At 34.6% G+C, this 18,765-nt stretch overlaps 2 protein-coding genes across 15 annotated transcripts in view; one reads left to right on the top strand and one right to left on the bottom strand.

The window, feature by feature from the left end:
* LOC102692415 (protein arginine N-methyltransferase 8) overlaps positions 1-13,486 on the top strand; it is a 64,176-nt gene extending 50,690 nt beyond the window's left edge. For all 11 annotated transcript variants that reach the window (XM_015353259.2, XM_015353258.2, XM_015353262.2 and 8 more), the window contains 2 exons: positions 10,309-10,430; positions 11,481-13,486. In XM_015353259.2, coding sequence (XP_015208745.1) covers positions 10,309-10,430; positions 11,481-11,564 — 206 coding nt within the window. In that variant the 3' untranslated portion in view covers positions 11,565-13,486. The remainder of the gene's footprint in view (positions 1-10,308; positions 10,431-11,480) is intronic.
* Positions 13,487-15,674: 2,188 nt separating this feature from the next.
* cracr2aa (calcium release activated channel regulator 2Aa) overlaps positions 15,675-18,765 on the bottom strand; it is a 61,884-nt gene continuing 58,793 nt past the window's right edge. For all 4 annotated transcript variants that reach the window (XM_015353145.2, XM_015353147.2, XM_015353144.2 and 1 more), the window contains one exon: positions 15,675-17,949. In XM_015353145.2, the coding sequence (XP_015208631.1) occupies positions 17,856-17,949 (94 nt within the window). In that variant the 3' untranslated portion in view covers positions 15,675-17,855. The remainder of the gene's footprint in view (positions 17,950-18,765) is intronic.

Here is an 18,765-nt window from a genome sequence, read left to right as displayed (position 1 = left end):
AACTGTCAATGGTAACATCTTGTTTAGTAACGTCAGCTGAATTGCCTTGATATGTGTCTGAATGACACCTAGTGGTGAAACAGATTTACAAGGTTAAAAGGCAGATGTTCCTTTTAATATTTATTTTAAATTGATGTCTGGTATTTTTATTTAAGGTTGGGGCTCTATATATTCCCCTTCATTTCTTTTTTGTTGAATAAAACAAGTGTTGTGCAACACCGTGATAATTAAATTTCCTTCCTCACTAGCCTTATATAATGTTTTGGTAAAGTGCCTGGAATCCTTTTTTTTGTGTACTTTCCAGTTGTATTTCTTTTCAATGAAATCCAAGTAGAAGGTTATGCATTGTCCTAGAAAATCTATTTTCCTGGGTCTAGACCTTTGTTCTTTGAACAGCTGCTCAGAGAAGTTTATCAGGCAGTACACTGCTTGGATTGAACCTAGAGGCCAATCAGTTACAGTACATTCAAGTGGAAAATCTCAAAATGTCACTTGCACGGCAGACAGTTCAAAAAGGAAAGGGAAAAAGCTACGTCTAAGTGATGTTTTGTCACTTATGATGAAACATACCTAGTATGCATTAGTACGTAGAGCTCCAACGGTAACTCTTGTAGCCAGACGTATTTTTAAATGTAGCAAGAAAAGGCTGCATTTCGCGACTGGAAACAGAAGTGGTTTTCCAGAAATTGTGGAATAAATCCTTTTATGACAGATCCAACCCTAAGCCACAGGGGATATGGGGATCTGAATATGTGAAAAATTGATAGTATTTTCCAACAAAATATCAAGCTGTAGAGAAATCCAACTTGTCTTTTCCATCAAACAGAAGAGCAGTCTATGCAGGCTGCTTCCAGCCCAATCACCAACTAATCCCTGAAACCTTACTTACCTGCTAAAACACAGTTTAACCCCATGTGAGATTATGGGCACTGATCATTCATAAAGGGAGTTTTTTTCTACCTCTCTGGTGAAGCCCAGGTTAGTGAGGCACCCAGGCCATCAGGGCTGGCACTGAACTAGGCGACTGCTTAGGGCCCCAAGGCCACCAGGGAGTCCCCTCAATGTGCAACATGTTTTTTTTTTTCAGCATGTTCAAACGTGAAGGAAAAATTCCCTATGGTGGCTCTTTTTGTTGCTGCTGTGGATCATCCTAATGGAAGCCCAGTCAAAACAATGACCAGTCATAATGGAGCATGTAATATGTTTCTGGAGAGCAGAAAAAAAAAGCAGGATAAGCAATCTCAAAACAGAAGTACAACAAATCAATTCACTATAGTAATACATTTGTATTTCATTTGGTTTTGATCCAACTAGCAACGGTAGACAAGCCAGACACGTAGCTTACTTGATGGGTTTCACTCAAATTTAAGTCACATTTCCCATAGTTGTACACAAGCCGTGTGGGTCATGCTGCTAGAAAAGTGAGAAAGCAAATGTACAGTTCAAAAGACTGTTCTGAGATTATATGTAATTGGCATTAAAACACATTTTTTCCTTGCGGTTTCTCCTGTATTTCAAACCTTATTGTAGGTTTGTAAACCTTACCTGTAGGCCTTCGGATTGCAGTCACTCTCCCAGGGACAGTGGCAGGAACAGTGCGAGGCCATTTCAGTGGGCCGGCCATGATGAGCATCAGTCACTCAGGGGGTCGACTACTATTGTATGAAGATGTACAGTTATTGGCGATCTTGCCTCCCAAAAATGTAGGCAAAATAGATTTAAAGAATGTTTTTTATAAGCCCTTCCCATCAGCCGTGGAAGACTGTAATTCCTCTAGAGCCGCCTGCGCCTTCAGGTGGCCTCCGTGATACCTGGATCACCTGGATACTCAGTTTTGGAGGATGCCCATTTCTGTACAGTTTCACGGTTGTGCCATATATTCTCTATTTCTTTATAATGGACTTTACTGTGCTTTGGAGGATATTCAATGATTTGTAAATTTTTTATACCACTGCCCTGATTGGTGCTTTTAAATGACCCTATCCCAGATTTGCTTTGAATCTTCCTACATGATGTAGGTTTTGTTGGGAGCTGTACTAATGAAGTGTGGGACCTCATGAAATCATGTGAAACACCTTAAATTGCTGCAGTTCTGAGAGGTTTGTTAGGTATGGTTGCAATTTTCAAACTTTATCATAACAAATCATGTACTTGATTCATGTTAGGACTTGGACAGGCCAGTGACAAGGATGTGAGTCTGGGTCAATGTTCCCTCTAATTTTTAATGGCCTTTGTGCCAACAAATTTCAAATTGTGCAAGGTTTTTCCCCAGTGACAAAAACTTGTGCGCACTAAATTGAGTAAATGTAAAATTGTAAACCTGAAATTATTTTTTGTTAATACAGTATAGTCATTCACATACAGTAGAAGCATAGAGATCCAAAAGACTGGGACAAGCCAAGTCATTGAGACTGAGTGTCAAGCAAGGACTGGCAGTGAGGTATGAGACTATAAGAACATAGATATCGATTATGGGGTAGCAATGCACACAGCCAAGCTGGGCCTCTTGCAGCTAGTCTTGTGGTCAATTTAGCATTTTTCAGTTGTTTGTTTTATTATTATCATATTTTTCTGAAATTTAATTTTTTGTGGGCAGTTCAATTTCCTATGTGGGCTGATTTCATAACCTGTGTGCGTGCACACATGTGCACCGCCTAGAGGGAACACTGGTCTGGGTGCTTTTAACCGTTTGAACTACTGAACAACTTCAGTTTCGTCAAACCACTCAAGACAGATTTTTCTACAGTTTACAAAACAGCCAAATGTCATAGACCCACTTATGGTTTTGAATACAAAATTGTCAACAATTGAATAGGATTAATATCATATGTATTATATTGATATATGTATATAATGATATGTGAGATATATTGGTTTTGCATTCTGATGGTACAGTATATGCTTATTCAACAACACATTGCCTTAGAATGAGGAGATAATGTTTGAGAAAATCATAGAGTGCACACCTAAAATTTGGCTAAGTCTAGATGAGACTATTAGTTTGAACATAAATTGCCTTTATTGTGTTACACACCTGTTTGTAATTTTTTATTAAAACGTATATAAAAATGATTTATATTTACCCATTGGCTGTATACAGTCCCAGTTAGATGGAGATCATACAACATATGATTATGGTATTTGAAATTACTAATTGATCTTGTGATTTACAAAATAGCACTACAGAGACAACAATTTCATGAGAATAACTGGGGAAAAGTACCTGTAAACATTCACTGACATATTTTATTTGGAAAATGGTGTTTACTTTTCATACACTCCCTTGCATGAATATTTTGCCTGAGCTAATCTATAAGATTTGGTTTATTTTAAATAATTCAGGGTGGTGTTCTCATTTTTGTTACTTTAAATTTAATAATTGATTAATGCAGATAAGTCAGTTGAAAATTGTTTGAAAAATGATGACCCTGTAAAGTATCTGGTTATATAACGGGGCTTTTACTACAGTAGTTTGAGTGTAATATCTTGTTCAAGGCTACAATTGTAGAACCACACTCTATCCAATCCTATCCCACAACTCTCTGGTCTAAAGTCCAGATCCCTGACCACCTCTGCACAATATTCCAGTAGGGCTTAAATAATAAGCAATTAATGCAAGAAGAGCAAAAAAATTATTGTTATAATAAGCAATAACCAATAGGAATTAAATAATGAACTGCCAGACATTTTAGTATAAGCACAACATACAATTAAATAGTCACTTTTTGTGAAAGTGTCACTTTTGCAACAATATCCTACTTTAGGAATGTGACAGAATTTTACCATTTCTAGTCACGCATTGTTGTTCTTATTACGGAAAAGAGCTTGTGGGCACTGCTGTCCCTCTTAAAGTCGGTTTATAGATTAAATACTGTCAATCACACCAAAACGGCAGATAGAGATCACAAAACAGGGATGCTCTGATTGACTGTCTCTGCCTTCTAGAGACAATATGCCTGAAAGACACAATGACATTTACTTTGTGTTTGAATGAGAATGGTCTGGAACATAACTGAATACACAACCTTCCATGAGTAACAAATAACATGTTCAGCCTATAAGCTGTTCAGTTAAAGGCAAAAGTATTTGTATTCCCATAACATATGCAAAATAAGGATTATACAGTGAACTAAAGGTCAAAAGCTAACATTCTCATAATATTTAAAGAAAACTATTGTGAAAAGAGTCTTCAAAAGGATCTACCAGTATATACAATTCATATGTAAAATACTGGATATTTATATTGCACAAAATTGTAATTTGGCACTTTGGCTTCTATTACAATGCTCAGATGTTTTCTTTTAGTTCTGGATATTTTGTTGTCTTTTTCCTGTGAAATATTGCAGGACTTCCCAAAGAATACAGAATTGAGCTCAAGAAGTTGGTGGGTTTTCAGGCAGCTACACCATATTTTACTTCCACCAAAAATATTTTAAGGACTGAACTCTTTTTCCTCTTTAGAAGTTCAGTTCCAGATCAGAAAACGTTGTAATATCATGCTGAATAAACAAAACAGCAAATGGAAAACATTCGTTTATAATTAATATTATAATAATTAATTAATTAGTGATGATTGTAATTTGTTATAATGATTTTCATAAAAATAATTCTGTGGTTTATGTTTTGTTACTATATTAGTAGTAAATTCATTATTTAGAAAATGAAAACATTAAGCAAAACTGGAATGTTAGAAGATTTCCAAAACAGGTACTGATGATAACAAGAAGAGGTTAAAAGGATCTTTGTCAAGTATTACGACTCTTTTATCATGATATTGGCCTGATTTATCTTTGAAAGAGAACAACAGAATTGCGGTTGAGGAACAGGATCAGAGTGCTGCATTCATCATCAGAGTCACATAATTTTACCCTAACTACATTGATAAGACTGGAAATGAAAGATGCAGTAGCTGCCAAATGACCCACCGATCCTAATAATGACTTCCGAAAGAACAGCTGCATTTTTCAGAGGTATAGCAACTGCGGTCTGTGCAAAGAGAGTCCTTGAAGAAAGTCTGTGAATTCAGAACACAATGAGATAAAAACAGTCAAGGACACAATCAGAGTTTATCAGTTTCGTTGATAAGCCTGATCAAAGGTGATTTCTATCTCAAGCTCATCTTGTCTGTTCCTCCTGCTGATGTTCTGTCAGATGTTCTTAATTAAATACTTAGCTTCTTGTGTGTACAGTATTTGCAGGCACAGGTATGGTTGGGTACGAAATGGAAGAGTAGATTATTTTAAGACCAAATTACAACACATGCTCCTCCTTTTTTCATGCTTTGATTGAAACTGATCCAAGCATCTCATCCATCTGTTTCTTGAAAGAAACCAGAGTATGGACTTCAGCAATGTGGCTAAGTAGTTTATTCCATACTCCCACAATCCTTTGCGTAAATAATTATTTCTAATAATTCTATTTCTGTCCCCTTTTGTCCTTTGGCTTGTGTTTCAGGGTTACCTCACTTATTATAAATGTATATGATTATAGTGTAAACAATGTGCCATCTACATGCATTTTAATTTTTGTTTTGTGGAAAGTTAATAACTGACAGAGTATTGGCAGATATTGCAAATATCTATTGACATTGAGAAACTTGTATTTGTAATTATGCAGTAAGTTAGAACAAATACCTGAGGATGAAGGAAATAATTCTGGAAATAATTATATTTTTGTTTTGCTCTTGTAATGTAATACTGTGTAGCTGATGAATCGGCAGGTGTCGTCTGTATGTAACATACTGTACCACAGGTGGCTAACCAACTACTTTTGTTTCTGTGTGTCTAGATTGATGAGTATTGCAACAGTCTAAAATAACATCTGTAAAATGATAAAATACCTCTACAATAATATCTCTGAGAAGATAATTTTACAGTACAATTTACTTTTATCAACATAATACTACAAAAGATTTCAAATTTAGTGACATTATTTATAACTAATGAAACAGTACTTTAATGTATATACTGTATACAACAACACTGCTTAATTTGGACAGACATTTACACCCTTACTCACATGCTTTATATAAATATCCATTTCACTGCCAATTATAACACCTGCAATCTTTTTGGTACCCCAAGCAGTAGCTTTATACTAACAGTAGCATATACTGTATATTCAATCATAAATATACAGTACAAGGCAATAACTACATGATATTCAATCATGTCTTCAGCAGTCTATGCTGTGTAGATATTGATCAGTATGTTTCACATGCTGTGAGAGAGGCAGGGCCTGGAGCACAGGTAGATCAGTAAGGCACAGCTTCCCGTTAATATACTGTAGGAAAAAGGTTTTGATTCAAAGCAGATTGTAAAATGGCGGTTGACCCAATATAAGAAAACCATGCAAAATGGCTAAAAACATCCTTGGAAAATTGAAGAGTAGGCTGGTAGTGTACATTCAAAGACATTCAAACATACTTGTTTGGAATAGAACTAGAAAAGATGTCAGATTAGCTGATTCTTTAGGATTTAGTCAACAGCTGAGAATTACTTTTCTCAGGAACATGTTTACAAACCTTTGCCAACATATTAGATATTAAAAGATGTTATTATAGAGTTGTTTAGCAAAACAAAAATGTAAAAATAATATCCAAATAAAATATTAGGTGGTTGCATTTTAATTAAATTTAAATTAGATTAGAAGAAGTAAATAATCTTACAAATCATAATGCATCACTATACAGTAATTTTAATAACAAATGTCCAAATTTTTGCTGTAGAAATACAGGTTTTACTCATGGTGTCGAGTCACAGATTGCCAAAGAAATCATAGCTGGAGGTAATGCACAAGAATATGAAACTACCCCTAACCCTGGGACTTTGATTTTACATGAGTTAAGGTAAATAGAAAAATGTTAATTAAATCAACATTTACTGTAAAAGTACCAATCAGCAGAGTTCTTGAAAATGAAAGAGCATTTCATCCAATTAACACATAGGTTAAAGACTAAAGACTAAACTCACCATGCAGACACCGTTTAGACATACATTTATCAAGCATTAAGCAGAAGTTTCAAAAGTACTTAAAAGAGTATTATTATATCGGTTTAATGATGGTTTATATAAAAATACAACAAAGCAGTTATTTCTTTAGATATTACATCAATGTGTGTTAAGGTTGTAGTAATTAAGTACAAATTCAGTATTACCCTGATGGGACAGTAGTTCTTGCTTTGCAATTGGGGTAACCAGAATACTAAATTAGTCTAATACTGAGGTACTAATTGAGAAATGATATACAGGTAGTCCACTAGCATTTCTTTATCGTTGGAAATGTTCTAATATGTTTTAGTGGGGGTTGAATTGCAAAACTACAAAAAAAGATTGTTTTAAATGAATCAACAGGCGATAAATATTTTGATACATTTTACATTACAGTATGTACATCACAAACCAAACTTTCTGTACTTTTTTGATCTATCTGCCTTCCAGATCATTAAAGAACACTCTAACAGTGTATTTGTCCACACCCAGCAATATGTTGCAGTTAAAATATTAACATCAGTTCCACTACATGTCCACAGATGTACAGTATGTGGAAATATGGCAGCATACAGCCAAAAACAGTTGACACAGCTTTCCCTGGGATGTGGGCAGTAGTTCAGAAGCTATCATATATAATTCAAGAAGAGCAGGGGAACTAAAACAGGTGCCTGTGGCATTCCACTTACAAATACACATTACCCAAGCCTAGATAAACGTTTTTGGAATTTATTCACGAAATTGGTGTAATCTATCCCACAGTGTACTGTTCTAATTGTTATTATCCCATCATCACTTTCAATACTGTACCTTTACATTTTGTGAAAGCAAGATTGGTTGGTAGTTTCCAGCACATTAGAAATCAGGACTTTCAGCTTTACATTTGATGCTGTGGATGATTGAAGACGGTTGGTGAAGAACCTGTGTATATAAACCCCCTTTTTTACATTTGTCTTATATTCTCTAATGAAAGCATATTATCTATAGAAAACCAAAGTAACCAAGATGGCGCCAGAGAGAGGCAACATCTTGCGAGGAGCTCCTGACTGATTTGACTTTATATCTGGTTAGCTGTTATTATTGTTAACTTTATACGTACAATCTGTTTCAGGAATAATCTTGTACAACTGACATGCTCTTTTCAACATTAGATAAAGAGTTTCAGACATAAGGTTTAATATTTTGGACCTAGACCAGCTATCCGGACTTAAATTACTTCCACTACTTAAACTGTGTACTGAGCTCAAAATACTGCCACTGCTGAATTTTGCACACAGCTGCTGTCTAAATGCTGGTTAAAATTATAGCTGCTACCCTGTTCCTGTCTCCAAGAATTGTGATGTCATTTGTTATATCACTGTCTATGTCAATGTTATGTCATCTGTCATGTGAGAAAAACACGCAAGCATGCATTTCATTGTACTCAGGTACATATGTGTCACGATTATAGTCCCCCCTCCTTAAGGGTGCTCCAGCTCTTTCACTTGAGACTTTATTCTGTGCACCTGATTCCTATTCCCAGCCCACCTTAAAAGCCAGGCGCTGACGCTCATCCGGGCTCTGCATCTGGCTTCCGCACTGTGCAAGTCCGGGACCTGGAAGCGCCTGGTCCCGTTAAGGTTTTAACCTCTGTTCCTCTTCCTAGTCCGCCGGTTCCGACCCGGTTCGTGTTTTTAATTCCGTGTTTGGATGGATCACCTGGCTATGGAATTTCTCTTGTGTTTTTGGATACCCTCTTTGGATTACTCTTTTGGATTGTTTGCCTCGGCCACACCTCCCCCGTGCACCAGCGCACTTTGGACACGCCCCCCTGTTTTCAGCCCTGTATTCCTGCATGACGTTTTCCTAGTGTTTCCCCACTTCTTCGGATTGTGTCGTCCGCATAGGGTCCGGAAAGAACTGTTTGTTACAATATGGAAATGAACTTGAACTTGAGAACCTCTTTTTGAGGAGGGCTATAGTAAGACCAGCTTAGGTGATGTGCACAAACCTTCCCACTGTGTAACATGACTGTGTTCTGTTAACCTATCTACTGGTTCTTTCTGTCTGTACTGGTCTTCAGGAGGCTTAACCTCTACCTTAACGTCCATCTGAGATCATGCTGACCACTGTGAAACTGCCAGTGGGGCTAACTGGCTCCCTAGAGGGTTTCCCTAGACTTGTACCTCAACCTATATGGAATATGAATAATATAACCAAATAACCTCTCTGGAACTGGATAAAACATCCAGTGGTCCTACAAGAGAATAACCAAGTTGTTTCTCTCCAAGAGAATAATTAAGTGATTGCTGTAGACCTTGAGAAGAGGTCTTCCATTAAAATGACTCAACTTAGATATACAGTAATATATTGTGAAATAACTCAAATTGTTTATTCACACTGTATAGAACTAATATTAATCGTGGGTCCACAACATTCTACTAACCACGACCTTTTGTGTTTGCATGCTCTCAATCTTTTATTGACCCCTTAACGTTTTTTAACCCTCTTGTGGGTTCAACACAATATTGGCATTCAAACTATGCTGGACAGTGATTGTAACTCTTAACTTAATTCTGTGGAATGATTTCAGTTACATTCTATTAATAACATCTCTTATGATGGAAAAAAAATCTGTAGATGCTTTTGCTCTAGTCCCTAAATGGCGAAGGAACAGGACTGCTCAGAAATGCCAAATGCGACAAAACAATATGAGCTCAACCGTGATTCTGCAAAAAATATTTTCTTCTAAATAAAGGTTAAAGTACTCACCTGCATGTAGTCTACTTTAAAAGTTCACAGTTGCAAACTTAGCTCAAAACAAGGCAGAAAAGATGAGATTATGATATAGTGCTGCAATGCATCTACAAGCAAGAATGGCAAAATAACTGCTAAATACAGTAGTTTCAATCCAGGTGGATATTCATCTGGTATCCATTTGTAGAACACAAAAAAAGCATAATTTGCATTATCTTGCATTATATGCTAAGCCATCGAGCAATTATCATTTTATGTAAATATGTATCCATATAACCTGTGCAAAAAATACAATGTACTACATTACTTTTGTGAGAAAAAACATTTTGACATTATAGATTTACTATTATTATATACCAATGTCTTCCTGGAGAATTTCTAATTATCCCTCAAATCATGCCAGTTCTAACAGGGGATGTTGAGTGTATTTGACATATAGTACATGTACAGTACCATGAATCACACTCACAAAATGAAAATAAGGTACCATGTTCTTCCTCAAAAGTGAGAGATTAAGTGGTTTGTGATTTTATTTTCTCCTCATATGGAGAGTCATGTTTTTCATTGTGCTTTTGCACCACAGCTCCTGATGCTCCATATACACACTGGAAGCAGACAGTCTTTTATTTAGAGGACTATCTGACCGTGCGGAGAGGGGAGGAAATCTATGGAACCATCGCTATGAAACCCAATGAGAAGAACATAGTGAGTCTGAAGCTCCTTTTGCTACTTACAGCCAGGGCTTCCAACTGCTACCTGCTGCTCACAATGTTTTAAACCAGCTGAGCTCCGAGTTACTCGATAAACCCTCAAGTGGACTAATACATTTGCTTAACTATAACCTATTTCCATTGTTATTCAATCAGTAAATCAGGGGATTTCAAGTTCCTACAAGCAGAGTTGAAAACCATTAACCATTAACCATTAACATTAATAAAATTATTGGTTCAATTAAGGGTTAAATGAAGTGTCTTCTGCCTGACCTGGATACCACAAGGTTTACAGAGACTTGCTCACATACTTGTTTTCCATTCTGCAGAAAGCTCCCTACAGCCTTCCTGTACATGATTACATCTAATCTTTATTTAGAATCCCCACCAAAATTTGGCACAAAAAATGTAAACGATTGCCGTGTAGCTGTAGAGATGTGTCTCTTATACATTTCTTCTAATACTCTATCAGTAAACCTCTTGGTCAGATTGAACTGCTTAATCTTCATATGAAATCTTTCATGACTGTTGAAAGGTGGTTATTTAGCTCTTCAAATAGGGATTGCTGCAACCCCTGTATGCCTGGATTGTAAAAGCACTTATTCGTTTCTGATGTCAAACCCTGTACTTGATGTCCAAATAAACTTTCCTTACTGTTACAGGTCTAATGGATAGGTTCCATCTTTTTCTTGTTTAAATGCAGCTTTATGATTGTCCTGATGGAAATTGTTAAGTTGTTAATTCCAGGCTTCTCAAACCTGATGCTTGGGACTTATTTTCTTCAGTTGCATCAGAGCTCTTGCTTAATGATTTGTTTAATTTAACACATTTTTACATTTTAAGATTTTTTAATTATCACATGTGCTGAAAGGTAAAGCTCACCTGGAATGAAGTCCTAGATACAATGTAGGCCAGGTTTGGTGAATCTCACTTCAATCACAGTAAGGATGTGTCAGATTTGCATGGATAGGCTTGGCAGAATTTATGCGAGACTGAATGGTTTTCTCTTCCATAAGCATCTCTCTCTCTTTTTTTTTTTTAACAGCGTGATTTGGATTTCACTGTTGAGCTGGACTTCAAAGGCCAGCTTTGTGAAGCTGCAATATCTCATGATTATAAGATGCGTTAAACATTCAGGGGAAGATACAGTCAGCAGTATTTCATAGGTGCTCTCTCTACTCTTGCTGGAGAAAAAGAAGGAACAGTACTTCAGTGGCTTCGAAGTGGTGACTGTGGGAAAGCAATGAGCCAGTTGGAAGAGGATTGTACTCTGTTTTGCTGTCATCAACATCAGGCACCACAAAAAAAGAATAAAAAAGTAGCCAAACTTGTCTTTTGAAGCTGACATTTTGCACTCATCTGACTGTTCAGAAAGTGACTTCGAATGTAGTAACTTACGAATGTTGTTTTTGTTGTTTCATTGAGAAGAATAAAATGATTGTATATTGATTTCGATTTCAAGGGTGCATAGGTGGATATAGATCTTCCACTTTCACAAGTTCCAGAATAATCAGGGCTTGGGAGAAATACAACTTCTTTTGCACTTATATAAATATATATATAAAAAGCTTCCAGTAATTTACAGTACTCTCATACCCTGGTTGTTTGTGAAACGTTAGTGAAAAGTGACAGTACAGTATGTGTTTAAAGTTTCCTGTTCATACGGTATAGAGTATCATGCTGTAAAAACCAGTGCTGGTACTTGATTAATTGCTGGGTACAAGAATTTCAACTGTTACTGGTTTAATTCCAATTAGGAAACCATATTTTTCTACCAGTGTTCCAGTAATATACTTTCTAAATATTTTCTTAGGGATAGATTATTATGATTTAGTACCAGTGCTTCATTATTAGTGAATATATGCATGTGAATTCTTTCCTGTTTTTGTTATCTAGAATTTCTGAGAGGAGAAATATTCTGATTTATCAATAAAATATGTTAGGGTATACATACATATAGGTTTAGATTCAAGACATTTTCTGGATTCATTGAGAATTTGTGTTTAATGAAAAAAATGTGATAAAGCATGAAAAACAAAATAGACTAAATTTAAAGTATATTTCATTTTCCACTGTAGTGTTCTCTAATGCATCATTATAGTAATTGTTTAGTATTGAATACATTAATGAAATAGTCTGAATCATGGATGGTGATTTTTGGGGGGTAAAAACTCACATTTTGTGAGACCATTCTTGAGGATGAAAGGTCTAGCTGCAGGCTGAAAGGCCTCAGATTGGCTACAGGAAGCTGTAACAAATGCACCACTGACTCTACATCTGTTACACTGTGATCATTAACATGTCAGCGTGTTTTAGAATGAGATGTTTGATCCTGTTGACTGTGGTGATTCTTGGTTGTTCGTATAGTGACATTAAGCTTAACTGGTGACATTGAACTTAACCTGATCTCCCAATGTTACATGGTATACAAAAGTCAAGCTCCATTCAAACAGCTGCTTTCCAGTCACAATGCTGAAGGAACTAACTTTTATGTAAAAACAACAACGAGCAATTCAGTGGTTCTAGAAATGTAAGGACTGTAGTGTTCTCTGCAAGTAACCTAACACATACAATGAAAAAAACACCCCTCCATTGAAGTGCTTTATGCAATTTTGGAACATGATTACTTTTTCTGCAGTGATCACACCATGGAGAATTATAACAACAGCGTTGCTTTCCTGCTCACCTCTTTCCAGCATGGTCATTGCCAAGGACATTTGTACAGCATTAAACAAATCTTTACCTCCATTGGAATGGGACAGTTATTTCTGGTGTAATTTCTTCTCTTTGTAGTGTAAATATAAGAAATAGCAATACAGTATTTTTTTCCTCAAGGTTTAATGAATGCCTGATGTGGCAAGATTTTATTTTTTTCCTTGCAAAGTTCATTTCAATAGTTAATTCACTTGGAATTAAATGTGTCAAGCTTTTATGTACCATAATAATTAAAGAAAAATCAGAAGAGTACAAAAACAGAAGTGTAAGAGCATGCAACATTGCAGTGTGTTATCTTGTGACTTAAATTAAAGTAATTATATGTTTTAAACTTTACCTGGTTTTTCTGTAAGATTTAACTTCAGCATACAATTGATTTACATCCTCTCCTTGTAAATACATGAATGCAGCAATCTAAGCTAGGAGACAGTTTTACAGATCGGTAAGTACAACAGTATATGTAATAAGAAAGGGTCTTTGTTGATTTAAGCCTAGATAAATTGCTTTAACTGTAAAGACACATATGTTTAAAACAGATACTTATCTGTCAGACTAAAGCAGCATCACAAAAGAGCTATTTATTACGTTGTTCATTTAAAATTTGGAGATTAAGTTATATCAGAAATAAACAAATAACCAAATTTAGAAGAATGCCCGTTTATTGTTCCATTAAATTCCCACTAGGTGGAGTCCAGAGACAGAGAAAATGCACTACAGTCTCAGGAAGTGGAGCATACTTTTTAGCACAGTCTTACTACTAATACTAACCTGTGTGACACTCTGTATATTCTATTGCAACTCTCTTCAAAATAACAGGTGAATCGTTTTCCTATTTTCTGTTAAAGAGAACTTATTTTTCATTTTGGAATAATCATCAGTTAATGATGATTTACTATTTGGGAAATAGTAAATCATCATTAAAAAAAAGTTACTAAATTAAACACAATTGTCCATATTCCTTGAATTTTCAACATTTCAAAATGAACATTAGGAATTTTTAAAATGTAAATGACATGTACAGTATTCATATATTCATCTAAAACTTTGGAGTCATGACTTTAGAAATGTTATGTTGGAATACCAGTTAAGATTAGTAACCAAAGTACTTATAAAGTTAATTGACTGTACATTCATTTAAATACATTTCTTATGGTTCAAAAATTAAAAATATTTTAACTGCAAGCAATTTTTAACATAACGATTTGTATTCTACTGTTTTATAACTTTGATCAAATACAAATGCACAAAATTATTCATTGGGTACACTAGTGTATTCTGAGATGTACCTATTAGCTTTTCAGAGAAACATAGTAAGAAAACCTTTATCTATAATCCAATGATTCCCAATCTTCTGTAAACAAATTATGGAGAATACTGGAATCTTAATGGTCAGTCTAAGTCTCTTCTTCATAGAAAAAGTTCCAACAACTCTTAACTACCTATATCATAACTACCTATATGTACTGTAAACACACAACAAAAGCTCACAGCAAAAAGGTCACAGTTGCGACAGGAAGTATTTAAAATAGACATAACATTTTGGCTGTGGAGCCTTCTTCAGGTGTGAAGAAACTTATGCTTTGCAGTCTATGCATGTGGATGCAGCTGCCTACTTCAGCTATATAAAATAAATACTGTCACTTAATAAAATCCAGCAAAATTAACACATGTTCATTTTTTTAATGAATTGGAACTGATTTGCTTTATTTGTTAGTCTGAGCCAGTCATTCATAATGCATTCAAGCAAGGAAAATTCTATGAATCATCAACAAAACATTCACTTACAAAACATCTTCTTGCAGAGTGAAAAATCAAATATGAGGTTAATGTGATGTTAAATAATTTGGTTCCAATACTTGTATATGATTATCAAGAAACCTGCTTTTTTGGAGTGAACATAGTGCTTCAAATATAATATTTCAAAAACACCCAATGTGAAGAAGTTAACAGCTCTCCTTTATCAGGTCTTTAGCCCAGGTATTTCCCTGGATCTCTGAATGGTGGGAATTTCAGATAGAAACAATAAGACAGTGTCCAAAATGTATATATTAATTAATATTAATTTCTAGCATATCGCTCATTTAAAACACAGTCCTAAAACATGGTTAATGTTGTCATACTGACATACATTTATATTTTATGCCATAAAAATAATCATATTCCAATTCCAAAATCAGTTCTTGAGAACAAAGGGCTCCAGCTCCCAAAGAAATACTCCCACTCTGGGTCACTCTGACTTTGACTAAAGTTATTCTATTAATAGTATCAGACTTACAAATTCAAACAATTGTTTGAGAGTGTATACTGAAATAAAGAAAGATGAGGAGGGAAGAATCATTTGGGTACTAAAACCATAATAAAAATGATCTACTGTACAACAAAGAACATGTCCGTAGCTACACATTCTACAATTAATCTTTTGAATCTATACCATAACGTATTTGTTGTAGTAATTGCTTTACGTTTGCATTATCATATACTGTATACTCTAGATTAAACCAAATGAAACAGTACAATTTTCATGTATCTGTTTATTATTTATTTTAACACAATATAAAGAAAGCATGCAAAAACACTCGGTTCCTATTTACAAACCCAAATAAGCAATAACATCCAAATATAGTGAGGTACAATCCAATCTAAATTATTTTAAAAAATGATACTAATGTCAGCAGTGTTATACAGTATAAAGGTCATATAAACTGAGCATATATCACAGAAAATGTCTGAAAAGACACCCCCCTAATTGCTTTCCACAGTGTTACTAAACAAGAACAACAAAGATTTTCACTGCCAGTTTTCATCAGGTCATCCAAGAAAATAAGTTCAAATGAGGAGTCACTTGTCAGAAATAGGACAAAACAACTACAAAAGAAAGGCAATGAAGATAATGATATGATGAGATACCTATTGTTTTTCACTTCTGACCTATTTCTTGCACGGACAAAATGTGACATATTGTATACCTTTCCTTAGGCTTTCCAGGTTCTCCAAGATACAATAACTGGCTTTAATATTGTTTTTCTAGGTAATTTGTCTCCATTTTAATAGTAAAATGAGCATCATCCAATGTCAGAATTTCAAAACTGATGTGCAGCACACTGCTGGCTAAGTGGTCATTTGGCAAAATGTAAAAATAGGTTCCTATTTAAAAAACAGTTAGACTTTGTTAAGGGGATGCCATCACTGTTACAGTTGCATGTTAGTGTTTTACATGAAGTCGAAATTAAATGGCTCCAGACAAGGCTGTATGCCACATATACAGTATAAGTATTTCTTGAAGACAGACAGGAAAAAGATGGTAAATTAGTTCACTCTAAATAACATGCAAGTACAGTAACAAAAAGGAACACTTGACTTCTTAATAAACTGTAAACAAAAACACACAAGTATATGGTGAGCCCAGTAGCTATTTGGATGCCTAATACACATTAAGCATCCTGTGACTACTGTTTTATGAAGTGACCCAACAACACCCATTATGATTCTATAATGTGAGCAGTAGTGATGGTCTGAACAGGAGAAACTGTCACATGAATAGTGTCACATTAATTTACTTGGTTGACTTGTACCTTATATTGTGTAAATACAGTTAACAGTAATTTAAGCAAACTCTATACAGTATACAATTTGTCATCTATAAATTATTGTATTCATAAAGGAAGTTGATATTTTCTAAACATTTTCTTTAAGGCTCTTTGTAGCATATTTTCCCTTAGAAAGAAGACATATCAACAAATACCCTGTTACAATTACAAAATAAGTCTAATTAATTTGTTCATTTTCTTTTTTCCTTCTAAAATAATGGAATTACCCTCCCCAGATATGAGATACCTGTACTTTCAGGCCTCATATTTCATAAGGATGATGATATCGTATCATGATGAGTCTACCTTAGGTTTTTGGTGAGCAGTGTACTTTCAGCTTCCTGAAACATTCTGTCTGTGCATAACACTGCAGTGAATTTCACAGCAACAAAAACTTGACCAAAATGTATCTAGTATTGATCACTGAGGGGCAAGTGTTGGGACATATACAGTAGAATGTCTGGTATAACTACAGATTTGACATTTAGCACTGAATTGATTGACACTTAGCATTTATTAAGAAGTTGTGTTCTCATTTAAAAGCTTTCTTAAAATTGAAAGAAGGTAATTGATTAATTTGAAGATACTACATCTCTATAGTTACTGTATATGAAATTACATATAAAATATTTTGGCCAGTCAAGAGTTGTGGCCTTATTTTCTAAAATCATTTTAATATCTAAATATACTACATTTGTTTTGCATTAGCTACCATTAAATACATTAGACTTAAGGGTACTGTAATTAAATATATTTATATGCACATTAATATTGTGTTTAAATATATATTTTTAAAATTAATGAACAATGTAGATATAACACTTTCATTGCACTGTATTCCATCTTAATGCAGACTTCTCTGTGCTGTCGATTTCTTCAGCTTAAGTGCTGGATTTTCAGATCAAATATAACAGATGCTTCTTAACACGATGGATAACAGCACTTCTGGAGATTGACTTTTAAAATTATCAGGTGATAGTTTGAAAAGTGAAAAAATATAATGAATACTGGCATAAGACATAGCACGTGTTTTCCAAGAAGTTGCTTATCAAGTTACAAAAAACATTTGATATGCGAGTCAACTGTCATTTGTGTTACTTTACAGAAAAAAAAGTTTTCTACTGTCGTGAGCAGCAAGATTTTTTCTTTGAAGATTCATCTGCCAGTTGAATTGTCTTCTCTTTCTCCTTGTCTTCTTGCTCTTTTAAAACTCTGTGAAAGAAAATGTGGTCTGTGGCAAACTCATAATTCCATTTTAAGCAAAATCAACTGCAGCTAAGGAATATAATAGCTAATATAAAAAAACAAAAGGTCTTGTACTGTACAGTATGTCACCTCTACATACAGAGCAGTTTGTTTTTCCACTGTATTGTGGTATCATCAGGCATCTCTATATCTGACAGACATTACTGTACATCAACATCAATCTAATTTTAAATTATGAGAGGTTTGATTATATATGATTACAGTATATGAGGGTTTGATTATCTGAGGGCTGACAATGCCAGTTTAAATCAATCACGCCAAAATCTAAATGTGATTTTAGATTTAAAACTGAGCTACTACTAAATTTGCCAATTTATTGATATTATAAATCAATAAAAACACAATAATATATAATTATAGAAATACATTTATCATTCTTACTAGATTAGACTTATAAAACAAAACATTCATTACCTGTAGATGGAAGTATTTGTACTATGGCAGAAAAATACTAGAAAACCTGTACCTTATTTTACAAATAATAAAGAACCAAATATTTTTATTGGTTTTCTAGCTACCACTTATTGAAATGTACAGCAAAATGCATATTAAAAAGTAAAACAAGCAGTGTAAATACCATAACTTGCCAGGGCAAACCTCAATAAAGCAGTAGGGTTTATCACTTATGTTTTGAGTGCTTACTTGCTGTATACTGTACCATATATCATATGTGTTCTAAAGGACGTTTTTGCTTTAATGATTATTCACCACAACAACTAGGCCTATTTCTATGAATATAGCTTCTGTATAACTTTTTTAAAG

The sequence above is a fragment of the Lepisosteus oculatus genome, chromosome 7 (assembly GCF_040954835.1).
Source record: "Lepisosteus oculatus isolate fLepOcu1 chromosome 7, fLepOcu1.hap2, whole genome shotgun sequence".
Classification (NCBI taxonomy): domain Eukaryota; kingdom Metazoa; phylum Chordata; class Actinopteri; order Semionotiformes; family Lepisosteidae; genus Lepisosteus; species Lepisosteus oculatus.
The sequence above is the reverse complement of the archived record's forward strand: the minus strand, read 5'-3'. Positions and strand labels throughout refer to the sequence as shown.